The 24,708-nt window shown below is 35.4% G+C and overlaps 1 protein-coding gene across 3 annotated transcripts in view; it reads left to right on the top strand.

Moving 5' to 3' along the window:
* The window catches only part of cib2 (calcium and integrin binding family member 2), a 37,221-nt gene that overhangs the window by 1,915 nt on the left and 10,598 nt on the right, over positions 1-24,708 (top strand). For all 3 annotated transcript variants that reach the window (XM_048158823.1, XM_048158821.1, XM_048158822.1), the window contains 2 exons: positions 8,331-8,365; positions 23,052-23,163. In XM_048158823.1, coding sequence (XP_048014780.1) covers positions 8,331-8,365; positions 23,052-23,163 — 147 coding nt within the window. The remainder of the gene's footprint in view (positions 1-8,330; positions 8,366-23,051; positions 23,164-24,708) is intronic.

The following is a 24,708-nucleotide window of genomic DNA, read 5'->3' as shown; positions in this document are numbered from 1 at the left end:
TTATAATCATATATATTTGCTCTTTTTGTGATACCTAAAGGTCTGAGCATTCATTGAGGCATATCTGAAGACATCTGATCATATTGTTCCAAAGCGCTTATCCTCCTCGTGCGCGAACATGTGAGAAGAGAAGATGCTTTGTCTTTGGTAACAGTAGTCTGTCATGCCTTGGCGAAACATCATCGTCCACTGCTTCGAGAAGAACTCGGAGAGGCTTAAATATTAATACATGTCTAGGAAACCAAATTCTGTTTAGTAAGCTGTTTGGAGTTCTGTTTTTTATTATTTGCAGTATGATGAAACCTGATTAAATTCAAATGGATTTATATATAGATATACAAATACAAATCTTGGAATGGATATGTGGTGTAACTGGTTGACTGAGTCAGAAATTAAGGGAGTTTGAATAGTAAGCATCTGAATCAAGGAGATCAAATGCTGTTAGCAACAATGGCCGCCGCTCCTTGTGCTCTTTAATCACTGGGTTGTACTTGTTCGTACCTGGATCAGTGGAGCTTGGCCATTTGGCTGATAGACTCATTTCTCAGAGCAGCCAAGTCTTATCAAGACCTTCATCGTGCTGTAAAAGTGAATCAGGCTAATGGGGGGAGGGATATTGCAGAAAATTTGGTTGATAATTTTAATAAAATCCTTTTTAAATGCACATTTTGCCTTAAAAACTTATCCATGTTTTAAAGGAGACATCCAAATATTAGGATTCTGTCATCATATCTTCTTGTTTCCAAAACACTACTTTGTAAATGGTGATCAGTCAACTCCAATCCAATTTCAATTTGACTCGATTCAGATTCATCTGGGAATATTTCAGTTATAAGGTTCATTTAAATACGAACACACATGACTGTTTCAAAATGATTCAAGCTTTCTTATACATTAAAAGAATTATCATAAGAATCATTGAGTTGAGAATTTAGCTACACTGGCCATGCTTTGGAGTTATTTGTATTTATTTAAAAAATAAACTGGTTCATTAGAGTCGTTTGTTCAGGAATCAAGAGTCATGCTTTATGTTTTTGATTTGCTAAAAATAGCTTTTTCATAAGATTCATTTATTCAGGAATCAAACTGGCTGTGCTGATTTGTTTTTAATAAAAAGACCCAAAAATCACATTTCTGTCGTTAATTACTCACCCTCATGTCGTTCTACACCTGAAAGACCTTCGTTCATCTTCACAATTCACAAATTAAGATATTTTTGATGAAATCCAAGAGGCTTTTTTTTTATCCCCATAGAAGCAACCACATTCAAGGTCCAGAAAAGTAGTAAAGACATTGTTAAAATAGTCCATGTGACTACAGTGGTTCATCCTTAATATCACGAATGTTTTGGTTTTGCGCACAAAAAGTATTCTTGTAATTTCATAACATTAAGGTTGAACCACTGTTGTCACATGGACTATTTTAACAATGTCTTTACTACTTTTCTGGATCTTGAATGTGGTAATTACGTTGCTTCTATAGGGGATAAAAAACCTCTCGGATTTCATCAAAAATATCTTAATTTGTGTTCAGAAGATGAAAAAAGGTCTTACGGGTTTGGAACAACATGAGGGTGAGTAATTAATGACAGAAATTTCATTTTTAGGTGAACTAACCCTTTCAAAGCATAATTTGTTTGTGAATTGGAATACACTGGTTACACAGACGTATGTTTTTGATTCACTAAAAAGAACTGGTTCATTAGAGTCGTTTGTTTGTGAATCGAATACACTGGTTACGCAGATGTATGTTTTCTTGATTCTCTACAAAGAACTGGTTCATTAGAGTCGTTTGTTTGTAAATCGGAATACACTGGTTACACAGACGTATGTTTTTGATTCACTAAAAAGAACTGGTTCATTAGAGTCGTTTGTTTGTGAATCGCAATACACTGGTTACGCAGATGTATGTTTTTTGATTCTCTAAAAAGAACTGGTTCATTAGAGTCGTTTGTTTGTGAATCGAATACACTGGTTACACAGACGTATGTTTTTGATTCACTAAAAAGAACTGGTTCATTAGAGTCGTTTGTTTGTGAATCGCAATACACTGGTTACGCAGATCAGATGTATGTTTTTGATTCACTAAAAAGAACTGGTTCATTAGAGTCGTTTGTTTGTGAATCGAATACACTGGTTACGCAGATGTATGTTTTTTGATTCTCTACAAAAGAACTGGTTCATTAGAGTCGTTTGTTTGTAAATCGGAATACACTGGTTACACAGACGTATGTTTTTGATTCACTAAAAAGAACTGGTTCATTAGAGTTGTTTGTGAATCGCAATACACTGGTTACGCAGATGTATGTTTTCTTGATTCTCTAAAAAGAACTGGTTCATTAGAGTCGTTTGTTTGTGAATCGAATACACTGGTTACACAGACGTATGTTTTTGATTCACTAAAAAGAACTGGTTCATTAGAGTCGTTTGTTTGTGAATCGCAATACACTGGTTACGCAGATGTATGTTTTCTTGATTCTCTAAAAAGAACTGGTTCATTAGAGTCGTTTGTTTGTGAATCGGAATACACTGGTTACGCAGATCAGATGTATGTTTTTGATTCACTAAAAAGAACTGGTTCATTAGAGTCGTTTGTTTGTGAATCGAATACACTGGTTACGCAGATGTATGTTTTCTTGATTCTCTACAAAGAACTGGTTCATTAGAGTCGTTTGTTTGTAAATCGCAATACACTGGTTACGCAGATCAGATGTATGTTTTTGATTCTCTAAAAAGAACAGGTTCATTAGAGTCGTTTGTTTGTAAATCGCAATACACTGGTTACACAGATCAGATGTATGTTTTTGATTCACTAAAAAGAACTGGTTCATTAGAGTCGTTTGTTTGTGAATCGGAATACACTGGTTACGCAGATGTATGTTTTTTGATTCTCTAAAAAGAACTGGTTCATTAGAGTCGTTTGTTTGTGAATCGCAATACACTGGTTACGCAGATCAGATGTATGTTTTTGATTCTCTGAAAAGAACTGGTTCATTAGAGTCGTTTGTGAATCGCAATACACTGGTTACGCAGATGTATGTTTTTTTGATTCACTAAAAAGAACTGGTTCATTAGAGTCGTTTGTTTGTGAATCGCAATACACTGGTTACACAGATGTATGTTTTTTGATTCTCTAAAAAGAACTGGTTCATTAGAGTCGTTTGTTTGTGAATCGCAATACACTGGTTACACAGATGTATGTTTTTTGATTCTCTAAAAAGAACTGGTTCATTAGAGTCGTTTGTTTGTGAATCGCAATACACTGGTTACGCAGATGTATGTTTTTGATTCTCTGAAAAGAACTGGTTCATTAGAGTCGTTTGTGAATCGGAATACACTGGTTACGCAGATCAGATGTATTTTTTTGATTCACTAAAAAGAACTGGTTCATTAGAGTCGTTTGTTTGTGAATCGGAATACACTGGTTACGCAGATGTATGTTTTTGATTCTCTAAAAAGAACTGGTTCATTAGAGTCGTTTGTTTGTGAATCGGAATACACTGGTTACGCAGATCAGATGTATGTTTTTGATTCTCTAAAAAGAACTGGTTCATTAGAGTCGTTTGTTTGTGAATCGGAATACACTGGTTACACAGATGTATGTTTTTTGATTCTCTAAAAAGAACTGGTTCATTAGAGTCGTTTGTTTGTGAATCGGAATACACTGGTTACGCAGATCAGATGTATGTTTTTTTGATTCTCTAAAAAGAACTGGTTCATTAGAGTCGTTTGTTTGTGAATCGAATACACTGGTTACGCAGATGTATGTTTTTTTGATTCTCTAAAAAGAACTGGTTCATTAGAGTCGTTTGTTTGTGAATCGCAATACACTGGTTACGCTGATGTATGTTTTTGATTCTCTGAAAAGAACTGGTTCATTAGAGTCGTTTGTGAATCGGAATACACTGGTTACGCAGATCAGATGTATTTTTTTGATTCACTAAAAAGAACTGGTTCATTAGAGTCGTTTGTTTGTGAATCGGAATACACTGGTTACGCAGATGTATGTTTTTGATTCTCTAAAAAGAACTGGTTCATTAGAGTCGTTTGTTTGTGAATCGGAATACACTGGTTACGCAGATGTATGTTTTTGATTCTCTAAAAAGAACTGGTTCATTAGAGTCGTTTGTGAATCGGAATACACTGGTTACGCAGATCAGATGTATTTTTTTGATTCACTAAAAAGAACTGGTTCATTAGAGTCGTTTGTTTGTGAATCGGAATACACTGGTTACGCAGATGTATGTTTTTTGATTCTCTAAAAAGAACTGGTTCATTAGAGTCGTTTGTTTGTGAATCGGAATACACTGGTTACGCAGATGTATGTTTTTGATTCTCTAAAAAGAACTGGTTCATTAGAGTCGTTTGTTTGTGAATCGGAATACACTGGTTACGCAGATCAGATGTATGTTTTTTGATTCTCTAAAAAGAACTGGTTCATTAGAGTCGTTTGTTTGTGAATCGGAATACACTGGTTACGCAGATGTATGTTTTTTTGATTCTCTAAAAAGAACTGGTTCATTAGAGTCGTTTGTTTGTGAATCGGAATACACTGGTTACGCAGATGTATGTTTTTTGATTCTCTAAAAAGAACTGGTTCATTAGAGTCGTTTGTTTGTGAATCGCAATACACTGGTTACGCAGATGTATGTTTTTTTGATTCTCTAAAAAGAACTGGTTCATTAGAGTCATTTTTTTGTGAATCGCAATACACTGGTTACGCAGATGTATGTTTTTTGATTCTCTGAAAAGAACTGGTTCATTAGAGTCGTTTGTGAATCGGAATACACTGGTTACGCAGATCAGATGTATTTTTTTTGATTCACTAAAAAGAACTGGTTCATTAGAGTCGTTTTCTTGTGAATCGGAATACACTGGTTACGCAGATGTATGTTTTTGATTCTCTAAAAAGAACTGGTTCATTAGAGTCGTTTGTTTGTGAATCGGAATACACTGGTTACGCAGATGTATGTTTTTTTGATTCTCTAAAAAGAACCGGTTCATTAGATTCGTTTGTTTGTGAATCGGAATACACTGGTTACGCAGATCAGATGTATGTTTTTTTGATTCACTAAAAAGAACTGGTTCATTAGAGTCGTTTGTTTGTGAATCGGAATACACTGGTTACGCAGATGTATGTTTTTTGATTTACTAAAAAGAACTGGTTCATTAGAGTCGTTTGTTTGTGAATCGGAATACACTGGTTACGCAGATGTATGTTTTTTGATTTACTAAAAAGAACCGGTTCATTAGAGTCGTTTGTTTGTGAATCGGAATACACTGGTTACACAGATCAGATGTATGTTTTTTATTTTCTAAAAAGAACTGGTTCATTAGAGTCTTTTGTTGGTGAATCAGAATACACTGGCTGCGTCATATGTTTGTTTTTACATGCAGCCTGCTAAGAAAACTAATACAGGGATGTTTCTTGTTTCCTGATTGCAAATTCACATTCCCAACTCAAGCAAAATTTGGTTTATTTTGCTGTGATGCTGAATGGCGACATAGGTTTTTTTTCCAGCTCTACCAAAAATGGAAGAAAACAACCATAAAAGTACCATAAAATGCCAGACATCTCATAACTGATCACAATGAGGTAAATTCTGAATTTCGATGACCCATATTTATTTATATGAATATTTTTAGAGTGCAGGACTATTACCTACATTTAGGATTTGTAACAACTGCTCTCGTACCTTTATTTTACATCTCTATGACGTTATTATAAAAAGTTATGAAAAAGCCATTTCTCTGTTAGATATGTGGGCTTAGATCTATGGTAATAATTTAACACCGGGTCATCTATCCTCTTCGCTAATAACTCGCAGCTGTGGCCTTACCTCACATCTTACAGATTCAAGCCTCAATATTTCAAATTAACGAGCAATTAACAGTACTCAAAGGCTTGTGTGCGTAAATCATGGAACGGTCTTCCAAGCTGCTCCGTTGATTTGGAGGATGGTTGTTTTTTTAGCATAAAGCTGGCTGGGTGTTCGGGTAAACATCATAAAGGAGAGCTTAATCATTAGCTAATAAATCTGCCGGCTCAGGTCGACACGGCTACGGTGAGGTAAGATAGTATCCACAGACCTGGGAACAGTCTCATAATGGGTTTTTAGGAGAATCGTGCTACAGTGGGTCGGCAGCTGTCGCCATTCCCTGCGGTCATATTGCCAGGCCTCATTTCATGTGTGTTTTTGTGACGGGTAACACTTATCATACACAGTGAAACCTAAGAGGCTTTGTGTGCTAATACAAAAGATGTTGAAAAGGCCGACAAGGAGCTCAGGTGTTGATCCACGTGCAGTCATGCAGTTTGAGTGCAAAACTGTTCCTTAACGTGTCAGATTCACGGTTCACGTGCTTTCCCTTTGTCTTTATAGCTAATTTAAAACAGGATAACTCGAAGTTGCTGTACACGAGGATCAGGAAAATTAATACTTCTATTCAGCAAGGATGCATTAAATTGGTCAAAAGCATTAAAGATATTTATGTTACAAAAGATTTCAAATAAATGCTGCTATTTTGAACTTTCTATTCACTGAAGAATATTGAGGAAAGGATCAGGGTTTTCAATAAATTATTAAGCTGCACAAATGTTTTCAATATTGATGATTATAATATGAAAATGTTTCTTGAGCAGCAAATCAGCATATTAGAATGATTTCTGAAGGATCATGTGACACTGAAGACTGGAGTAATGATGCTGAAAATTCAGCTTTGCATCACAGGAATAAAAAAAATACATAAAATAGAAAATGGTTATTTTAAATTGTAATAAAATTTCACAATATTACTTTTTCACTGTAATAAACGCAGCCTTGTTGAGTATAAGAGACTTTCAAAAACATGAAAAAAATCTTACCAAACTGAATTTTTTGAAGGTATTGTAAATTTAAAAATTATTTTACTTTTTTAATTTTTTTTTACTTTTTCTCACATAATGTGTGTGTGTGTGTTCAATATTGCACTACTATCTGTCAAATATATCACTAAAATAGGTTAAAAAAGCTTTCTGCCAATCAGAAGTTCTCTCTTGGGAATCATTTCGTGTGCTCTTGTTTACTGGCTGAAATTTTTGGAGGGTGGGGCTTTGGTGAGAGGGTGTGGCCTAATTCAGTGGCTAATGCTGCCTTCACATGCTCTTGGAATTGTAATCGTAAATAGGTCATTGACAAATAAGGTTTTTAAAAGTGTAAAAAAACATAATGGAGATATATTTATGGATATATGTTTTATTAACTGTTTACGGGAGATTATGTGGTTTTTATAATCAATTAACGCTGCTTTTGTAATTTTGTTTACAAGATTTGTCCCCAAAAAAGTAATTTGGTTTAACCAAAATTTCGGTTTTACCGAATGACGATATTTTCAAACAATGCTAACAGGCTGATATCTACCAATAGGACAATCAAACATTTTTTATATCTAGTACAAATTTTTAAACATTTTCCATGTTTTATAGCGGTTGTACCGAATGACCTGATGTTTCAGGAAATGCGTATGAGCAAGTGAAAATATGAAAAGAGTTAGTTACTTTGCTTCATGACCATGTGCTCCTGTGCATGTGTCTGAATGATGTCACATCCTGTCACATGATATTGAACGTATGACTTGATCCAAAATGGTCCCTTTATTTTTGTTACTCCGAATGACATCAATGAAATTCATTTTTCCGGACATTCTTTCTCATAACAAAGCAACGACTTCTACACATAATTTTAATACCATTTTGCACTATGTTGATATATGATGTTATAAAATCATGCCAGAATAAAAAATATATACATTTATTACATTTTTAGATATTTCAATCACAAATTAAATGGCTGTATTGGCCTTTGGATGGTTAAACCGAATGACCTTTTGACACTTCAAAATCTTTAAAATACCTTTATATGTAGCAAAATATAATTAAAACCTTTTGGATTCAATAGAAGAGATCTAGTTGTACTACCTTACATTCTTTGGATGTCATATCTTTGTTTTTTATTATTATTAAGACAAAAAAAATGACCCGTCATTGACCCAAATACGAGTTTCCTAGGTAAAAATTGCACATGAACGCCCTACCATTTTGAAACTTGAATGCGATGACCTCGCAATCACGACTTCAGAAGTGGGAATTATCAAATTTCCGATAACATGTGAAGGCAGCATAAGTCTTCCAAAAGTTAGCAAAGCAGGAATAATACTTAGAAAAAAATTCAGTTAGAAATTATGCTTACTAATCGTTTTTTTTTTTTTTCCCCAAAAAAATTTGTATTATGAAATGTATATTATACTTTATGCGTGTTGAGAGAAGTGATTATCTTTCCTTTTTCATCTTAGGACTGCACCTTCTTCACCCGCAAAGAGATTCTTCGGTGAGTATAGACTTTTTTTGGTTATTTTCTGTGCTTATTTTGGGAAATAATCCTTTGGAATCCAGCAGAAGGGATTTAAAAATGGTATAATTTGTTAAACAAAAAGAAAAGTACAATATGAATCTGAAATTGACAACTTTCATATTCAATAAAAGCAGAAATTTTAAGTAAACAGCTATTGTGTTATAGTATTGTGTTCTACCATTTCGTTCAACTCCACTGCATTCCACTTGCTCTTACTAACCATGTGTAAGATCTATATATCTCTCTCACCCCATTCATACAACTGATTTTTCCCTCGTCAGCAGTTCAGCTCCAGTGATATTCATCCATGCTCATTCATACAGACCAGTCTACATTTAACAGTCCACTGGCTTCATTAGTATTCCATTCACAAGCTGGGCACCATTTGTTTGACTGAAATTCATACGGTTGCTCAGATGAAACCTGAGATCTAATAAAGAGAACCTGACCATTATAAAGGCTCTTTTTATGGGAATTGCCATTTATGTGAGCCACTATTTATGTAAATTTAAGAGCCGCTGAGCTCTGAACGCTAATCTAAAACTCTGTTGAGCTCACTTGCTCTCTACATATGCAGCTGCATTGTAAGGAAACTCATAAGTGACTGATTTGGAACATCAGCAGCAACACAAATATTGGGTAAAACTTGGGTAGCTTTGGTAGTTCTCGATTTTGAACACTCTACATAGGCAATTCTGCACATCATTCTACATAAATTATTGTAAAACAGAAGAGATTTGAAAAGCTAACTACATATTGCCAACAAATATTTGATAAAATAGTCAAATTTTAATCGGATAGTTAATTTTTTAATTAAAGATCTATTTTAACTGTATTTTTCAGTATAGCGCTAGTCACATGAAGTGCACAAGAGATTCATCCCACAATTGACCCTTCGCAAAGACCCGCCTCCCTTAGTTACTGTTGCTTTGTCCGACAAGCCATGGCGCTGTCACGCCACACAGAGTGAAAAACAGACAAGACAGAGCAGGTTACTTATGATATTAAACAAAGTCCCAGCTGTCAAATTGTGTCATTTTTTTAAAGAAATTTGAACAATAAAAACCGTTTTGTGGCTCTTTAATGTGTCGTGACAGATTGCTGTAGCGTCTCAGCTCAAGCGGCTCGTTAACCGATCATCTCTTCATACTAGTTCATTTATAGCATCAAATAAACATGAATGAACATCAGAAGGAATGTTGTCCACCGAGGTTAATCTTCTAACTCTGCTTTGTCAGACAAAATGGCGGATTCAGCGTTATGATTGGTTAGATCGCTTGTCAATCAAACTTCCGGCGAAGGGTCAATTGATTTCAACTGTTTGACATTAGCATGTAGCTAAGCTAACAATGTGATACTCCAACAAGCATAAAAACAATTATTTGCTAAAGCAGTACATTTTTAGTTGGATTGAACTTTTTTGTCGCTGTATTTTTAGTACTGAATGAAATGTAATTTTTTTCTCGACTTCATCATTTGGAGCACTCTACATAGGCAGTTTACATGAGGCACACAAGAGATTCACTTCATAAAATATTTCAACCAAATTTGACAAGATTTGTCTCACGATTTATTACAAAGGTGTCGTAGAACGTCTTTTTAAAAGATGTAATATAGGTCTAAGGTGTCCCCTGAATGTGTCTGTGAAGTTTCAGCTCAAAATACCCCATAGATTTTTTTTTAATTAATTTTTTTGGGGCATCATTAAATATGAGCCGATTTAGGCTGCGGCCCCTTTAAATGCTCACGCTCCCCGCCCACGGAGCTCGCGCTTGCCTTAAACAACATTAAAAAAAGTTCAAACAGCTAATATAACCCTCAAAATGGATCTTTACAAAGTGTTCGTCATGCAACGTCTAATCGCGCAAGTACAGTGTTTATTTGGATGTTTACATTTGATTCTGAATGAGTTTGATAGTGCTCCGTGGCTAAAGCTAACATTACACACTGTTGGAGAGATTTATAAAGAATGAAGTTGTGTTTATGAATTATACAGACTGCAAGTGTTTAAAAAATGAAAATAATGACAGTCTTGTCTCCGTGAATAATAAACTATGGTAACTTTAACCACATTTAACAGTACATTAGCAACATGCTAACGAAACATTTAGAAAGACAATTTACAAATATCACAAAAAATATCATGATATCATGGATCATGTCAGTTATTATTGCTCGATCTGCCATTTTTCGCTATTGTCCTTACTTGCTTACATAGTCTGATGATTCAGCTGTGCACAGATCCAGATGTTAATACTGGCTGCCCTTGTGTAATGCCTTGAACATGAGCTGGCATATGCAAATATTGGGGGCGTACATATTAATGATCCCGACTGTTACGTAACAGTCGGTGTTATGTTGAGATTCGCCTGTTGGTCGGAGGTCTTTTAAACAAATGAGATTTATATAAGAAGGAGGAAACAATGGAGTTTGAGACTCACTGTATGTCATTTCCATGTACTGAACTCTTGTTATTTAACTATGCCAAGATAAATTCACTTTTTAATTCTAGGGCACCTTTCAACTGTTTGACATTAGCATGTAGCTAAGCTAACAATGTGATACTCTAAAAAGCACACAAATACCTAGTATACAATTATTGTTTAAAATAGTACATTTTTAGTTGGATTAACCTTTTTCGGTGCTACTTTTCAGTATCGATTGGTGTATATATAAATTTACAGCCAACTTTTTTCTCTACTTATAGGCATTTGGGCATAGTCAGCAACTCTAAGCTAACAGTGTTACATATAGATTAAAATAGTCCAATTTTAAGGAGATTGTGCATTTTAGCGCTACTCTTCAGTATTGAATAAAATATCTATCATATATAGCTATATTTTTAGTCAATTTGTCTTAAGTCAGGTGACCCAGAAAACCAAGCCATGCCACTAAATACAAGATTTCTCTGCTGTTCTTCAGCTGTTTTGACATTAGCATGTAGCTAAGCTAACAATATGATACTCTAAAAAGCTAAAATAGTACATTTTCAATTAGATTGAACTTTTTCACTACTTTTTAGTACTTGAGTAAAATGTAAGCATACTTTTTTCCTCGAAAGAAACGCTTTTGGAAAGCTCTACAGAGGCATTCTTTGAATTAGAAGCCAATGTTCTTAAGCGAGAAACATTTGTCCTGGTAAACATTGTGAGAGAGATTACATCCCATCCAATTGAGATTTATAGCCTCGCTCTGTCTGCAAGAATGTGATTTTTTTTCTTGCTTTTTTGTGGCTCTATCAGAATCTCTCTCTGACAGGCCATGCAGCAAGCAGCAAAGCGTGTAATTGTCTTTAGCCACTAACATGACATTGCCTCGGTTGTAAGCCGTTGGTATATACATATATAACGCTGTACTTTTGGCCCAATGCAGCATCATTCAGTGTAGCTGTACTAATCGGCTTTCAATCCGAAAGGTTTGTTGGTATTAATCAGCATGAGCTCCAAGCTAAAACTAGATTCCATCACTCAATTTCTCTGCCAGCCTCAATTAGACCAGGTGGCTGCCATCCAATTTACCCATTTTCTCTACATAGCTTGTAAGTTCTGATAGTTTTATAAATAAAGAAGTATAGCATGTATAAATTTTTGTTTATATTGTTAAATATTATTCTATTTAGCATATAAGTAAACAATGGCAACAGGATAACTGGGTGATTAAACAGTAGATGCTTCATTGCACAGCTACTGCAGTGAAGTTGTAAATTACATTTTTCAGCTTTTAATATTACATAGTCTAAGAATGTTGTTTATAAGGCAGGTTTTATGTCATCATGGGCGCTCATTTTGTATGTAATGAAATTGTTGGTAATAAATTGAGGCAACCATAACTTGATCTGAATTACAATTAGGGGCCGTTCACACTGAACACGCTTTTGCCTTCCGCTGCCCTTCTTTCCCATTGTTTTTCATTGTATACATGTGATAGACAGATGTGTTTGACCGTTGCATTTGCGTCTCGCACATAATACAGCATTCTTAAAATGTGGCGCTCAAGTTAAAATAAATTGAATACCATTCAACAAAACCCATTCTGTATGATTGGCCCCTGAGGAGGTTGAAATTATTTTGTCTGGAATTAACGTATAAAACGCTTTTTTCTTTCTGATTTTATATTTCAAAAGCAGTAGATAATTTTTTAAAGCCCAAAATTGTGATTTTCCCGAGCAATCTCACTGTTTTTCACACAATTTCCTTCTGCTCTAGTGGCTCTGTAAACACAAATAGGCTCAGTCACAGTTATTGACTCGGCCGTATTTTACAGCTCAGCTTAAGCAGGCCAGCCATTAGTTACAGCTACTAAGAATCCTCTTACAATGTTGCTTTTATCTTGCATCCCAGTGCTGCTTCGGTGCATTATATACACATACTCAGGGTGATCTCATTCATTTTTATAGCTATTACATAAAGTTTACACATACATTATATGCGCATTTTAGTATGTTTGCATAGACAAGAATACATATAATACAACATATTAACAGTATCTACAGTGCAAACATAAACTTTATAAATGTACAAATATTTGTGAGTCTTCTGAGGGCTGATTGAAATTGACATTAATGAAAGGTTTGCAACAATACTGCTGCATATGACCGAGTTACTCAGATTCAATCCCATTGCGGGAGTCTCATTTATCAGTCAATGATGGAAAACCTTTCAAGAAACTTTTCAGATTTAATTGTTATAATGTCAAATTAGGCAAATGTAGATATATATATTTGAGGAAGATCTATAGATATATATTTGTACAAGATCAAATATATAAAATCAAATGATAATGGACCACTTGGATCATACAAAAATGTCCAACTTTTATGTATTTTTTTTTCTATTTCAATTATGGTTGGGTCATAAATTTTTCTACAACCAAACTATATGAATTAATACAATTTCACTAACAAATAAACTACTTATGAAGCCATGTTGAAAGTTCATATGTGTTCATATGCTTACAATCTTAATTCAATTGTAGGAAAATGTTCATGTACTAGAACATGTATGAATACCCAACCCGATTTCATGAGAAAATGCAATTATTTTGCAAATTGGCGATTTATATAAAAATTAAAGGGTTAGTTCACCCAAAAAATGAAAATTCTGTCATTAATTACTCACCCTCATGTCGTTCCACACCCGTAAGACCTTCGTTCATCTTCAGAACACAAATTAAGATATTTTTGATGAAATCCGACATATTTAAAACACTTCATGTGACTACATTAAAGTGATAAGAATACTTTTGTGCGGCAAAAAACAAATAATAACTTTAATCAACAATACCTAGTGATGGGCGATTTCAAAACACTGCTTCATGAAGCTTTACGAATCTTTTGTTTCGAATCAGTGGTTCAGAGCGCGTATCAAACTGCCAAAGTCACGCCCCCCAGTGGTGAACCAATTTCGAAACACTTATAATGTAACGAATCCTCGTTTACTAAAATCGCATGACTTTGGCAGTTTGATACCCGCTGATTCGAAACAAAAGATTCGTAAAGCTTCGAAGCTTCATGAAGCAATGTTTTGAAATCGCCCATCACTAGATATTGTTGAATAAATTTGTTATTTTGGTGTTTTTTGCCGCACAAAAAGTGAAAAAGTGAAAGTGTTAATTATCTTGCTGTCAATGGAGGCCTCACTGAGCCATGGGATTTTATCAAAAATATCTTAATTTGTGTTCCGAAGATGAATGAAGGTCTTACAGGTGTGGAACGACATGAGGGTGAGTATTACAGTTTTTTACAGACGCTAGGACACATTTCTCAATACTTAGGTCACTTTTGCAAAATTCTTCACACAGTGAGCACAACAGAAGTCTATATGGGCTAAACTGAGGATCAGTTATCATTGCTTTGGCACAAAATGCATTCAATGACTACATCTCTCAAATTTCATGAATTCTTTTCTCACTCAGACACAACAACTGCTAAAACTCTTTGTACGTACAAGCCAATTTGCACATGCTTACATACTGTTTTCAAAACTGTTAAACTTATGTTCAAAACAATAACATAATACAAAACTGAATAAGACAGCAATTTGCTACATTCCTACAGTAATATTTTAATGAAATATATTTTAAATCTTAAAATTAAATGCTATAACAACAATTGAATTGTATCTGTATCAGTGGATGGTGTGTATACAAATTCTTGTACTTTGGAATTATAAAAAATTATAAAAATAAATAAACGACATAAAATATTGACAAATTCTGCATCATGTCTGATTCATTCCAGTAACATATATTGCAGTGAATTATAAACAGAGATATGTCCTTGTTTTACACAAGAAAACATTGTATAATGCTACATGTTGTTAGTGTTTTTTAGGTCATTGTTTTGTGGGTGACAAAGTGTGTTTGTCGGCTGTCAACCTTTGCTAGTGTTCTGAAAGAATAAGTTGATTTGAGACCTGAATACAGTGTTTTGGTAGTTGTAGTGCATTTTGAATGTGAAATGAACTGCTTTGCCAAGCTGAAAGTTGGTTAGGAGAACTGTGTGAAGAGTTTTGCAAAAGTGACCTAAGTATTGAGAAATGTGTCCTAGCGTCTGTAAAAAACTGTAAATGACAGAATTTTAATTTCTGGGTGAACTAACCCTTTAAGCATGAAGCTCCACCCTAACGCCACCCCTAAACCTAACCCTTGATGGGGTGTGAGCAGATTGTACAAAAATGTATGAATGAGATCACAAATCCGTATGAAATCATCAAAATCACCAGTAAAATAGTTATGAATTGTCATGAAAAAACACTAACAACATTTGCATTGCATTATCATAACTTGTTCTTTAATTAACATTGTAACAAACTTTGTGTTCCTAAGATGCTTCTAGCATGGTTTTTCAGTGGTTGAAATGGAGACTTTTTGGGTAAGCGCTGTTACCTGCATTTCTCACACGGTGTAGGATCGCTTTTCAAACCTTACGAAACACCTGGAACTCAATCTCTTGATTAGGCACAGACTCGCAAAGTATCACATCAGGTCTGGTTCATTCCTTTGTAGATTCCTATTCACTATAACATAAAGAAATAAAGCCTTGTGTTGTTATTCGACCTGGCTGTTGTCCATTCCCTCTGTGCATTAGGTATAAATAAAACAAATTGTTTGCTTTCTGTTCTAATAGGATTGACATATTGCTCTCGGGTTTCAGGATATGCTGTTAATCGCCGTCGTTTGAAGATCAAGTGTCTACTTTAAGAAATTAAAAACAGATACAGGAGAAAGGGGTACAGTGTCAGTTTACAGTCAAACGACCCAATTACGGTAATACAGAAGCCTAACAAAAGGCTTTGATTGGCTGAGCTGTAGCTAGTGTACTTCCCCATTGACTCATAGCCAGGACATTTCCAATGCTGTACATACCACTTACGTTTTCATAAGTCAGTTTCTGTGAAGGAAATTTAGTAGGTATCTGCCTACTTTGCTTTGTTGTTCTCTCAGTGACTCAGCTTTTAGATTTTATGGAGCTGTTACGAAAGAATCAGTGTTTTGATGTAAATTACTTGCCATGACATATTGATTATGGGACATATGATTGATCTTTAATCATCAGCAACTCAATGCCAACCACAATGTTCTAGTAGTTTCTCTTGATGTTCCCTGAGCTGTCTCAAAGCTCTCATCGACCTTCTATTCCAATATCATTGCCATCTTTCACCAAACTATCAGGCTACGCAAAATGCATCGCTCTCACTTCAACTGAGAGTGTATTATGTTCAGTTCTAATGTCCATTATGTGTGATGTGAGATTGATAGATTGGTGTGATGTTTGCCCTGGTGTGTAAAGCTTGAAAGGATAATATGATATGATTCAGGATGCTGCGCTGCATCACGTACAGATGATTTACTGCTGTTTTCTTGGCCATGTCCGTCCGAGTCCCTGGTCGTGGACATAGTGACAGTTAAATGAGATTTTATTACGATTCTGATAGACATTTATGTGGATGCTCTTCTATAATGCAGTCTTTAAAAATGTGCGCATTGCAGCCTTTAAATAAACTCACAGAATAAGATATGTCTAAGGTGGATTTCCAAGAATAAGGTACGTTTGGTGTCTCATTTTGTTTTTGTTTTTAGGTGCAAATCCCATATTTTTTCTTTTAGGATATACTGTACATAAACAATTATTAAAGTTGCGTGTAACACTTTACTGAGTGACATCTTAATTTAAAATAAATCTGCAATCCAGTCCTAATTCCAAAGTAAAACAGCTCATGTTTAATTTGACGTCTTTAGACTGATGATCAATTTTTTCTGAATGTTAAAGTCTTTTTTTCACATTTTTTTTTCTGCTAATGATCAGTTTAAGAATTTCAGACCCTATTAATGGAAAGTTCTTTATATTATATTACCCAGAATTCCTTCTCCAGAGGCATTTTGCTGAGATCACATGAGCAGCTGGTGAAGATCTTCATGTTGATCAGTACTGGTTGTGATTAATTGTTTTTTTGTGGCTGTAATACCCATCTAATGAGTGAGACTGTAATGAAAGGCCTCCGTTATCATAATGAAACCCATCCTACAGTCCCCTGGTGACTCATGATGGCTCATGGACTTTTCTTTGACGGTGAATAAGCCTCACCATGGTGTGTAGGTTCCTTTAGCAAAGAAACATCTTACTTTCATCTCAACACATCACCTTATCACTACCACACATAGTTGAGTTATTCCAATCAGAGAAACCACAATCTCTCGATAAAGATGCACCGTATCTGTAAAGACTTCTCACGTATTTGTTTCATGTAGTGGTTTAAAAAAAATCCATGCATTTATTAACTAGGCTAAAGTGTAACATAGAGGCTGCGTCCATGAAAGGGGTTAATGAGATGTTTAATGCATTACTTTCTAATGGCCATTATAGGCTCCGCTTATTCTTCAGCAATGAACCATTACTGGCTTTTATCTCATGTCCCCAGAGTGCTTTGTAACCCTCTGCTTTCATTACCCTTTCGCTGGGTGCTGTAATGCACCAGGATGCTTTGAATAAACTGCAACATATTCTACATAAAAATTAGCTTGATGTTGTTAAATCCTTGGGGCTCTGGATAATGATACCATGCTAGAGCTACCACTGCTAAAGTCAAATAAAATATTGATCCAGTCTGATCTTTGTCTCTGGCAATGCATACTTTATCTGAATGAGATTTTTGGTGCTAGTTTGTGTAGTGCTTACTTGTGCAACAGCTAAGGTGTTGTTGTGAGTGGTTGCTGTGGAGTTGCCAAGGTGTTCTCAGTGCTTAGGTTTAGGTTGTAAATGGTTAAGCATGCTGCTATCTGGTTGCGAAGGTGTTCTGAGTGCTCTAGAGTGTTTCTGTGGGGTTGCCAAGGTGTTCTGAGTGTGTTAGAGTGTTTCTATGGGGTTGCCAAGGTGTTATGAGTGTGTTAGAGTGTTTCTATGGGGTTGCCAAGGTGTTCAGAGTGTGTTAGAGTGTTGCTATGCAGTTGCCAATGCGTTCTGAGTGTGTTAGAGTGTTTCTATGGGGTTGCCAAGGTGTTATGAGTGTGTTAGAGTGTTTCTATGGGGTTGCCAAGGTGTTCTGAGTATGTTAGAGTGTTGCTATGCAGTTGTCAAGGTGTTCCGAGTGTGTTAGAGAGTTGTTATGTAGTTGCCAAGGTGTTCAGACTGTGTTAGAGTGTTGCTATGCAGTTGCCATGGTGTTCTGAGTGTGTGTTTCTGTGGGGTTGCCAAGGTGTTCTGAGTATGTTAGAGTGTTGCTATGCAGTTGCCGAGGTGTTCTGAGTATGTTAGAGTGTTGCTATGCAGTTGTCAAGGTGTTCCGAGTGTGTTAGAGAGTTGTTATGTAGTTGCCAAGGTGTTCAGACTGTGTTAGAGTGTTGCTATGCAGTTGCCATGGTGTTCTGAGTGTGTGTTTCTGTGGGGTTGCCAAGGTGTTCTGAGTGTGTTAGAGTGTTTCTATGGGGTTGCCAAGCTGTTCTGAGTGTCTGTTGCTATGGGGTTGCCAAGGTGTTCTGGGTGTGTTAGAGTGTTGCTATGCAGTTGCCAAGGTGTTCTGAATGTGTGTTGCTATGGGTTTCCCAAGGTGTTCTGAGTGCTTTAGAGTGTTTCTATGCAGTTGGCACAGTGTTCTGAGTGTGTTAGAGTGTTGCTATGGGGTTGCCAAGGTGTTCTGAGTGTGTTAGAGTGTTGCTATGGGGTTGCCAAGGTGTTCTGAGTGCTTTAGAGTGTTTCTATGCAGTTGCCAAGGTGTTCTGAGTGTGTTAGAATGTTGCTATGCAGTTGCCAAGGTATTCTGAGTGTATTAGAGTGTTGCTATGGAGTTGCCAAGGTGTTCTGAGTGTATTAGAGTGATGTTGCTTTGGAGTTGCCAAGGTGTTTTGAGTGGTTTAGAGTGTTGCTATGCAGTTGCTAAGGTTTTCTGAGTGAGTTAGTGTTGCTATGTAGTTGCTAAGGTGTTGAGTGGTTTAGAGTGTTGCTATGACATATCTAAGGTGTTTTCAGTGTGTTGCTATGTGGTTTTCTAAAGGTCCTTCACTGTAGGTTGAATGGGACTTTTTGGGCTGTTTTATTGTTCACCAGGCAAAAATGTACATCTGATGCCTTAGACAAGCAATAGCACACATCTCTCTTCAGCAAGCCACATTATTTGGGGTATCAATCAGGTTTGTAACACAAACAGTGTCACGTACTGACGTTTAATATGTAGGGTTCAAGAATTGTTGGCTCTGGATATCACATAGTGATCAGAGCTATAGCTTGATGGCGCACTTACATATATAATGAATAACTTATATGAATTATGTCTACCAATTTTAGTTTTGTGCTTTCAAAACAGCTCGCAAACCTCACCTTATTTGCATAAGAACTCTTACTTCCGACAGCTCTTTCAGGGATGCCATCCAATGTTTCATAAGTAGATCCAGTTCTTACATAAGATGTGTCAGCCCATTTTGATTCATGTGGATGGATTGTGCCTCTGCAATGACACTGAGATTGGTTTTGATAACAGGTCCAGTGGAGCACGAGAAACAAAATAGACAATCACTGGCAAACCTAATGGAGTCTTGTACTTTATCACCTTCATAAAACACTCAGTTTCTCCTGTTCTCCGCACAGTCCGCCACACTGTTATGCAAGGTTAGCGTAGGGTTATCGGCAATCGTTATGAATTGGCTTGTATTTCCTTGCATCCTGATTGGATGCCTGTGGTGGAACATGAGATTTGTCTCTGTTCTTGTAACTATGGCAGGAACAAGATACAGTAGCATATACTGTACAGTCATCAATACTAGAAATATTTCCACAGCCTCTGCTAATAGCAAAGCTTTTTGTCTGAAAACATATTATCATATGTCATAATACAAATATAATGGGCCGCAGTTATTGTAATGTATGTGTTTATTATTGAATTCTGCAAGCTGGAGCAATTACTGATCACACGCTTAATCACTAAATTGTAGTTTACTACAACAGTGTAGTGTTTCATATGAAGTATAATATTGGTTTAACATTTCTTAGTATTTATTGATGTTCGGAAAATAATCTAAAGTGTCATATTGGTGAGTTACATTTTTACGGTTGTGAATGGAGAATGCTTCTTTCTTTCTTACAATAGGTTGTTTTAGCCTTCTATATTTACTTGTTTATTCAAACAAGGCCTAGAGGATTTTGTTACTTGTTTCAGTATACTCTGTGATATCAGCTTCCTTTTATCTTTTTTGTTTGTTTATTATTCATTGTTTTTCTTTTTGTTTTAATTCATGCTTGCTTTGATTTTTTTTTGTTTATTTGTTTGTTTTAGTTATTTTATTTTACTTTGTTTTTTTGTTTCTTTTTGTTTATGCTTTGTTTGGTTTGGTTTTGCTCAGTAATCAACAAACAAGTAAGATGATAAAGATGTTGTTTTGTTTTTGTGACATATACAGGACTATTAATGCAGAATGTTAACTTAATTGCTTATTTAATTGTTGCTTATACAAAGATTCATCAGCTTTCTATATCGTCCTGTGTCCCTGCTGTCCTATCATCTATGTACAAGTTTTTTCTTTTTTTTATTACTGCTGCAAAGGCCTATTACAGTGTCCGCTTCCCTCTGTCTTGTTGCCATGCTCAGAATGAGTCATCAGTTCACCGTTGGCTGGCAAGTGTCCAGATCTCTCTGTGAGGAACAAACAGACAAAACAGCCTTGTGAAATCTGCCTGCTTAGTCAATTCCTCTTACACTGAGTGCATAATTATGAAGGGTTAGTGTGATTAACAATTGAATTTTACATTATTTGTAAAATGCATTTAGTTTAATCCATTGTGGTAATTTCTGAATTAAATATAAACCACTGCTGTTGGAAAATAAGTATCACATAAGTATCGCATTACTGTTTTTTATTTTTATTGTTTTATTTTATTTAGCTGTCATTAAATCAACAAAGAAACAAAACAATACGTAGGTTGTTTTTTGTTATGTTTTCGTCTTGTTCTGTTCTGTAATTGCATTACCAAACAAAAATATAAACATTTTCCTTTGTTGTTCTTTGTAATTTTTTTGTTTTCTTTTTCTTTTGTATTAAAGGATTATAGTTCCTTCCAAAATATTTAATCTTAAAATCACCATGAAATCAGAATTGACAATTCTTGTTTTTTATGGAATTTTTATTTTTATGGAATTTATTATACATGATTTATTCGAGGACATCTTTTTTTTTATTTTTTATTATGTGCCCTTGTAATCTTTAATCATAATAACTTCCCCTCCCTCTTGCAGTGACATCTCATCTCTTCTCTGATGACGTGTTTACTGATGTGAGGGCGGGGTCAACCTGTCACTCACAATAGCAAACCACAATCGTCCAGTGATCCAATCAATTCCCAATAGACAATATCAAGTCCCTCCCTACATTTTTTCTTGTTTGAGAACAGTGTTAATTAATGTTAATTGTCAATTTGTACAATTTACAGGGGAGAGTTGAAAACAAGTTTCTATGTTTCTTCTGAATGTTTCTATTCTTACCAATATATAAAGCTTCCACATTAAAAAGTGGTCTTTGTGGGTAAACATGTCACAGCCGTCTAGTGGTGTCTTGGAATTTCAAGTGGAATTGAATATATGTGTTTAGATGTAGGTCAGATAGCCAGATATCGGATATGTATCTGATTTAAAACCACATTTGGAAGTGGCTCAGAATGGATGGGTTTACACGTGTCAGATGTGAGTAAAAAATCTGATTTTAGTTTGTGCCAGTGCAAATGCAGCCTTAGTTTTAGTCATATGTAAGTCATCTCAATTGTTTTAGTTATAGTCTAGTTTTTGTCGACTAAATATCATAAGATTTTAGTTGACTAAACCTACAATAGATTTAGTCGACTAAATTCAAACATTCAGTAAATAAGAAACAAAAATAAGAACAAATAAATACAAGAGAACAAAGACAGAAATTAAATAAACTGTGCTTTAAGTTTGTGAGGTAGGTCTAACAGTAGTATTCAGGTCAGAAATACAGTTCTACCTACAGAAATTTAATAAAGTGATCAAATGTAAAATAACAGTGCATAGTCTTCCTTGTATAGATCCTTATTAAAGCTACTAAAGTTACTCAGTCGAGAGCAGTGAATGATGTTCCCTTTTTCTTTTGTTGTTTGAATTAACATTAAGGACTCGAGAGCAGCAGGTTTAGGCTACAGTCACTTAACTTAAAGAACTAACGAACCAAAACATTTTCTCCCAGGCTGTTTACTTTCACTCAAGACATAACTGACTGTTTAAATGAATACTCGCCAAAACAGGCAGGTTGATATATTTTTTGTGTGTATTTGTCCTTTTAAGCACGATAAGAGAACTCAATTCAGCACTCGCACGCTGTCAGAGAGGTGGCTTTCTGTGTGCATGCTTCAGATGGGTGCGCAAAGTCAAGGTCACTTTAAGACAAGTCGTTTCACTCGGCGGCCATCTTTGAAACGCCTCTCCTATCTCTTTGATTGGGAAAACATCAAATTCTCCAAAGCTGTTCGCTAAGCTTTCGATTAAATTTCATATTTGAAATCACCAATGAAATCTGACAACAACATGAAACCTCTCTACCACACAAAGAGATTCATTGTGATTGAATCTCTTCACAAATCGTCCCTTCCTAACATTTTTGTCTCGTTCTTATTCATTGACGAAAAGGCCAATAGATTTTCATTATAGTTTTTGTCTGTTTTATATTTAGTTATCATCGTTTTCATCAGTGAAAAAATGTTGGCGAAAAATACGACAAATTATTTGTCAACGAAATTAAAACTGTTCAGAATTGGGAAGGAAAGACAATCTCAACTTCCATTTCATGCTGACTTTAACTTGATATTTGACATCTTGACATCTTCTTTCTCAGTAAATCAGTAGATTACAGTAGTGGTCTTCTCTATTACATTTGAAATTTCTCATTTTGTTCAGTAGTTGTGAATTTTTAGTTTTAGTTTTATTTATTTGACAAGCCTTTATAAAAATTTTACAAAATAACAAGTATCCCATACACTTCACAAAAACTGTCGAGGATAAAACACAATAAAGCCCTCGATGTTAATATAAAGAATAGAGGCTACATACAGAAGTGACAGAGCAACAGTAAAATAAAACTAATGAGGTCTGATTCAAAGGATTAGCTAAGAGGAAGTCAGAGCAAGAGTAATGAACTCCAGTAACCAGTTTTCACTTTTTCTGCATTGCAGCTTGCATGGAAGATACCACGAGCTGGCTCCACATTTGGTTCCAATGGACTACACCAATGACCCTGATGTTAAAGTCCCTTTAGCTCTCATAGTCAACATGCCGGAACTGAAGGTAATTCTAAGTTTACCACTTTGTTCTGCTCCTCTAATCTAATTGGTCCAGCTGCATTCTGAGAATGTTTGACTGTTTGTATCACTTATCTGTGTTCACTACATAGAAATACACTTCCAGTTCGCATACAAGAGTATAAAGGGTGCAGAAATATTCCCGGACCCTTGTTTATGCAACAAAATACTTGTGCAATGACCCTCTCTGTACTTTTAGTTTATATCAAATATGATAGACTAGTTTTTATAGGGCAAAATTGGTTTTTAATGACCACGCTGGCTGAGCTGTTTATGTGGCAAAGCACAAGCAGTGGGAGCGTGGGATCTTACACCACTATGCTTGTGAAAGTCAACGCTCCATGAGATGGTGCCGTCAGCAAATTATGTTAGCGTTTTAGATTTTCCATGGTTGTTAAGACGCATACGTTTAATCAGACTACACCTTTAAGGGATCGTTTATAGTATTAGCCAAAAAGAGCATTAGTATTATGCTAGCATTAAAGTCATAATTATGTTACTTTATAGAGGAAGTGCTTTATTAGCACAATTCCTAAGCTGGTTATGGTAAAACTCTTTCAGATTTTTCAAAAGGGCAAAGGCTGATGGCAGGCTATCTCCTCCATGATCAAAACTTTGCTGAAAACCCTGTTGTACACAATCTTATACATGGCTTCTTGACAGTTACTTTTTTTAGCAAGTTAAAGGCCTTTTAGTATAACTGTAAAAACGTCCCCCTTCAGGTCATGGTACACTTTTTGCTACGAAATCTTTGCTGATTTTTCTAAAGCAACTGAATAACTTTTATATTGTTAGTAATATTTAGGGCTGCCAAAATTAACCCGTTAACGCATACAATATTTTTTTTTTCATTTTGATCGCATTAAAAATATTTAACATAATTAAGGCAGTATCCATTTTTTTTCCGTCATCCTTTGGCAATAGCATTACATTGTATGATCGCGCTCTTATTCAGGCAAATAGACCATTCACACGCGACAAGACACAAACAGCGCTTGAACGGACAAAAACACACACAATTATGCCAAAATTCCTGTTTTGTCGAGTATCCTTGAATGACTTTTAAATGAACGTAAAGTGTTGTGCGGCAGGTCCTAAAGTGACAGCAACCTAATAAACCTGCTGCTGAGATGTCTGTCATTAATGTTAATCAAAGTCAAAGAACTAAAGACAAAGAGAAAATCACTCAAAGCTTTTGAGTGAATAACTTAGCTTTAAAAATGATTAATCTACATTCGATTCATAATTTACCTACCTGAAATCTTAAAGCACTGTTTGCAAGGTTACACAGCAAAATCCCCAGAGTTAAATCAACTCTGCTCAGAGTACATATGGTCCCTCTCTAAATAGTGTTAAAATAACACCAAAGCAGAGTTAAATTTAATGAGATAATTAAGCAATTAATTAAGTGATGATTGTGGATTAGTGATGAACACCTGCTGTTAACAAGCAGAATCACTGAAGAAAAGAGAAACACAAGAACTACAAGTGACTTCAGTCACAGCCTTATTAACTGCTTAATTATCTCATT

Source organism: Megalobrama amblycephala, linkage group LG15 (assembly GCF_018812025.1).
Source record: "Megalobrama amblycephala isolate DHTTF-2021 linkage group LG15, ASM1881202v1, whole genome shotgun sequence".
NCBI classification, from domain to species: Eukaryota; Metazoa; Chordata; class Actinopteri; order Cypriniformes; family Xenocyprididae; genus Megalobrama; species Megalobrama amblycephala.
Note: the sequence above shows the minus strand (reverse complement) of the source record. Positions and strands in the feature narration are given on the sequence as shown.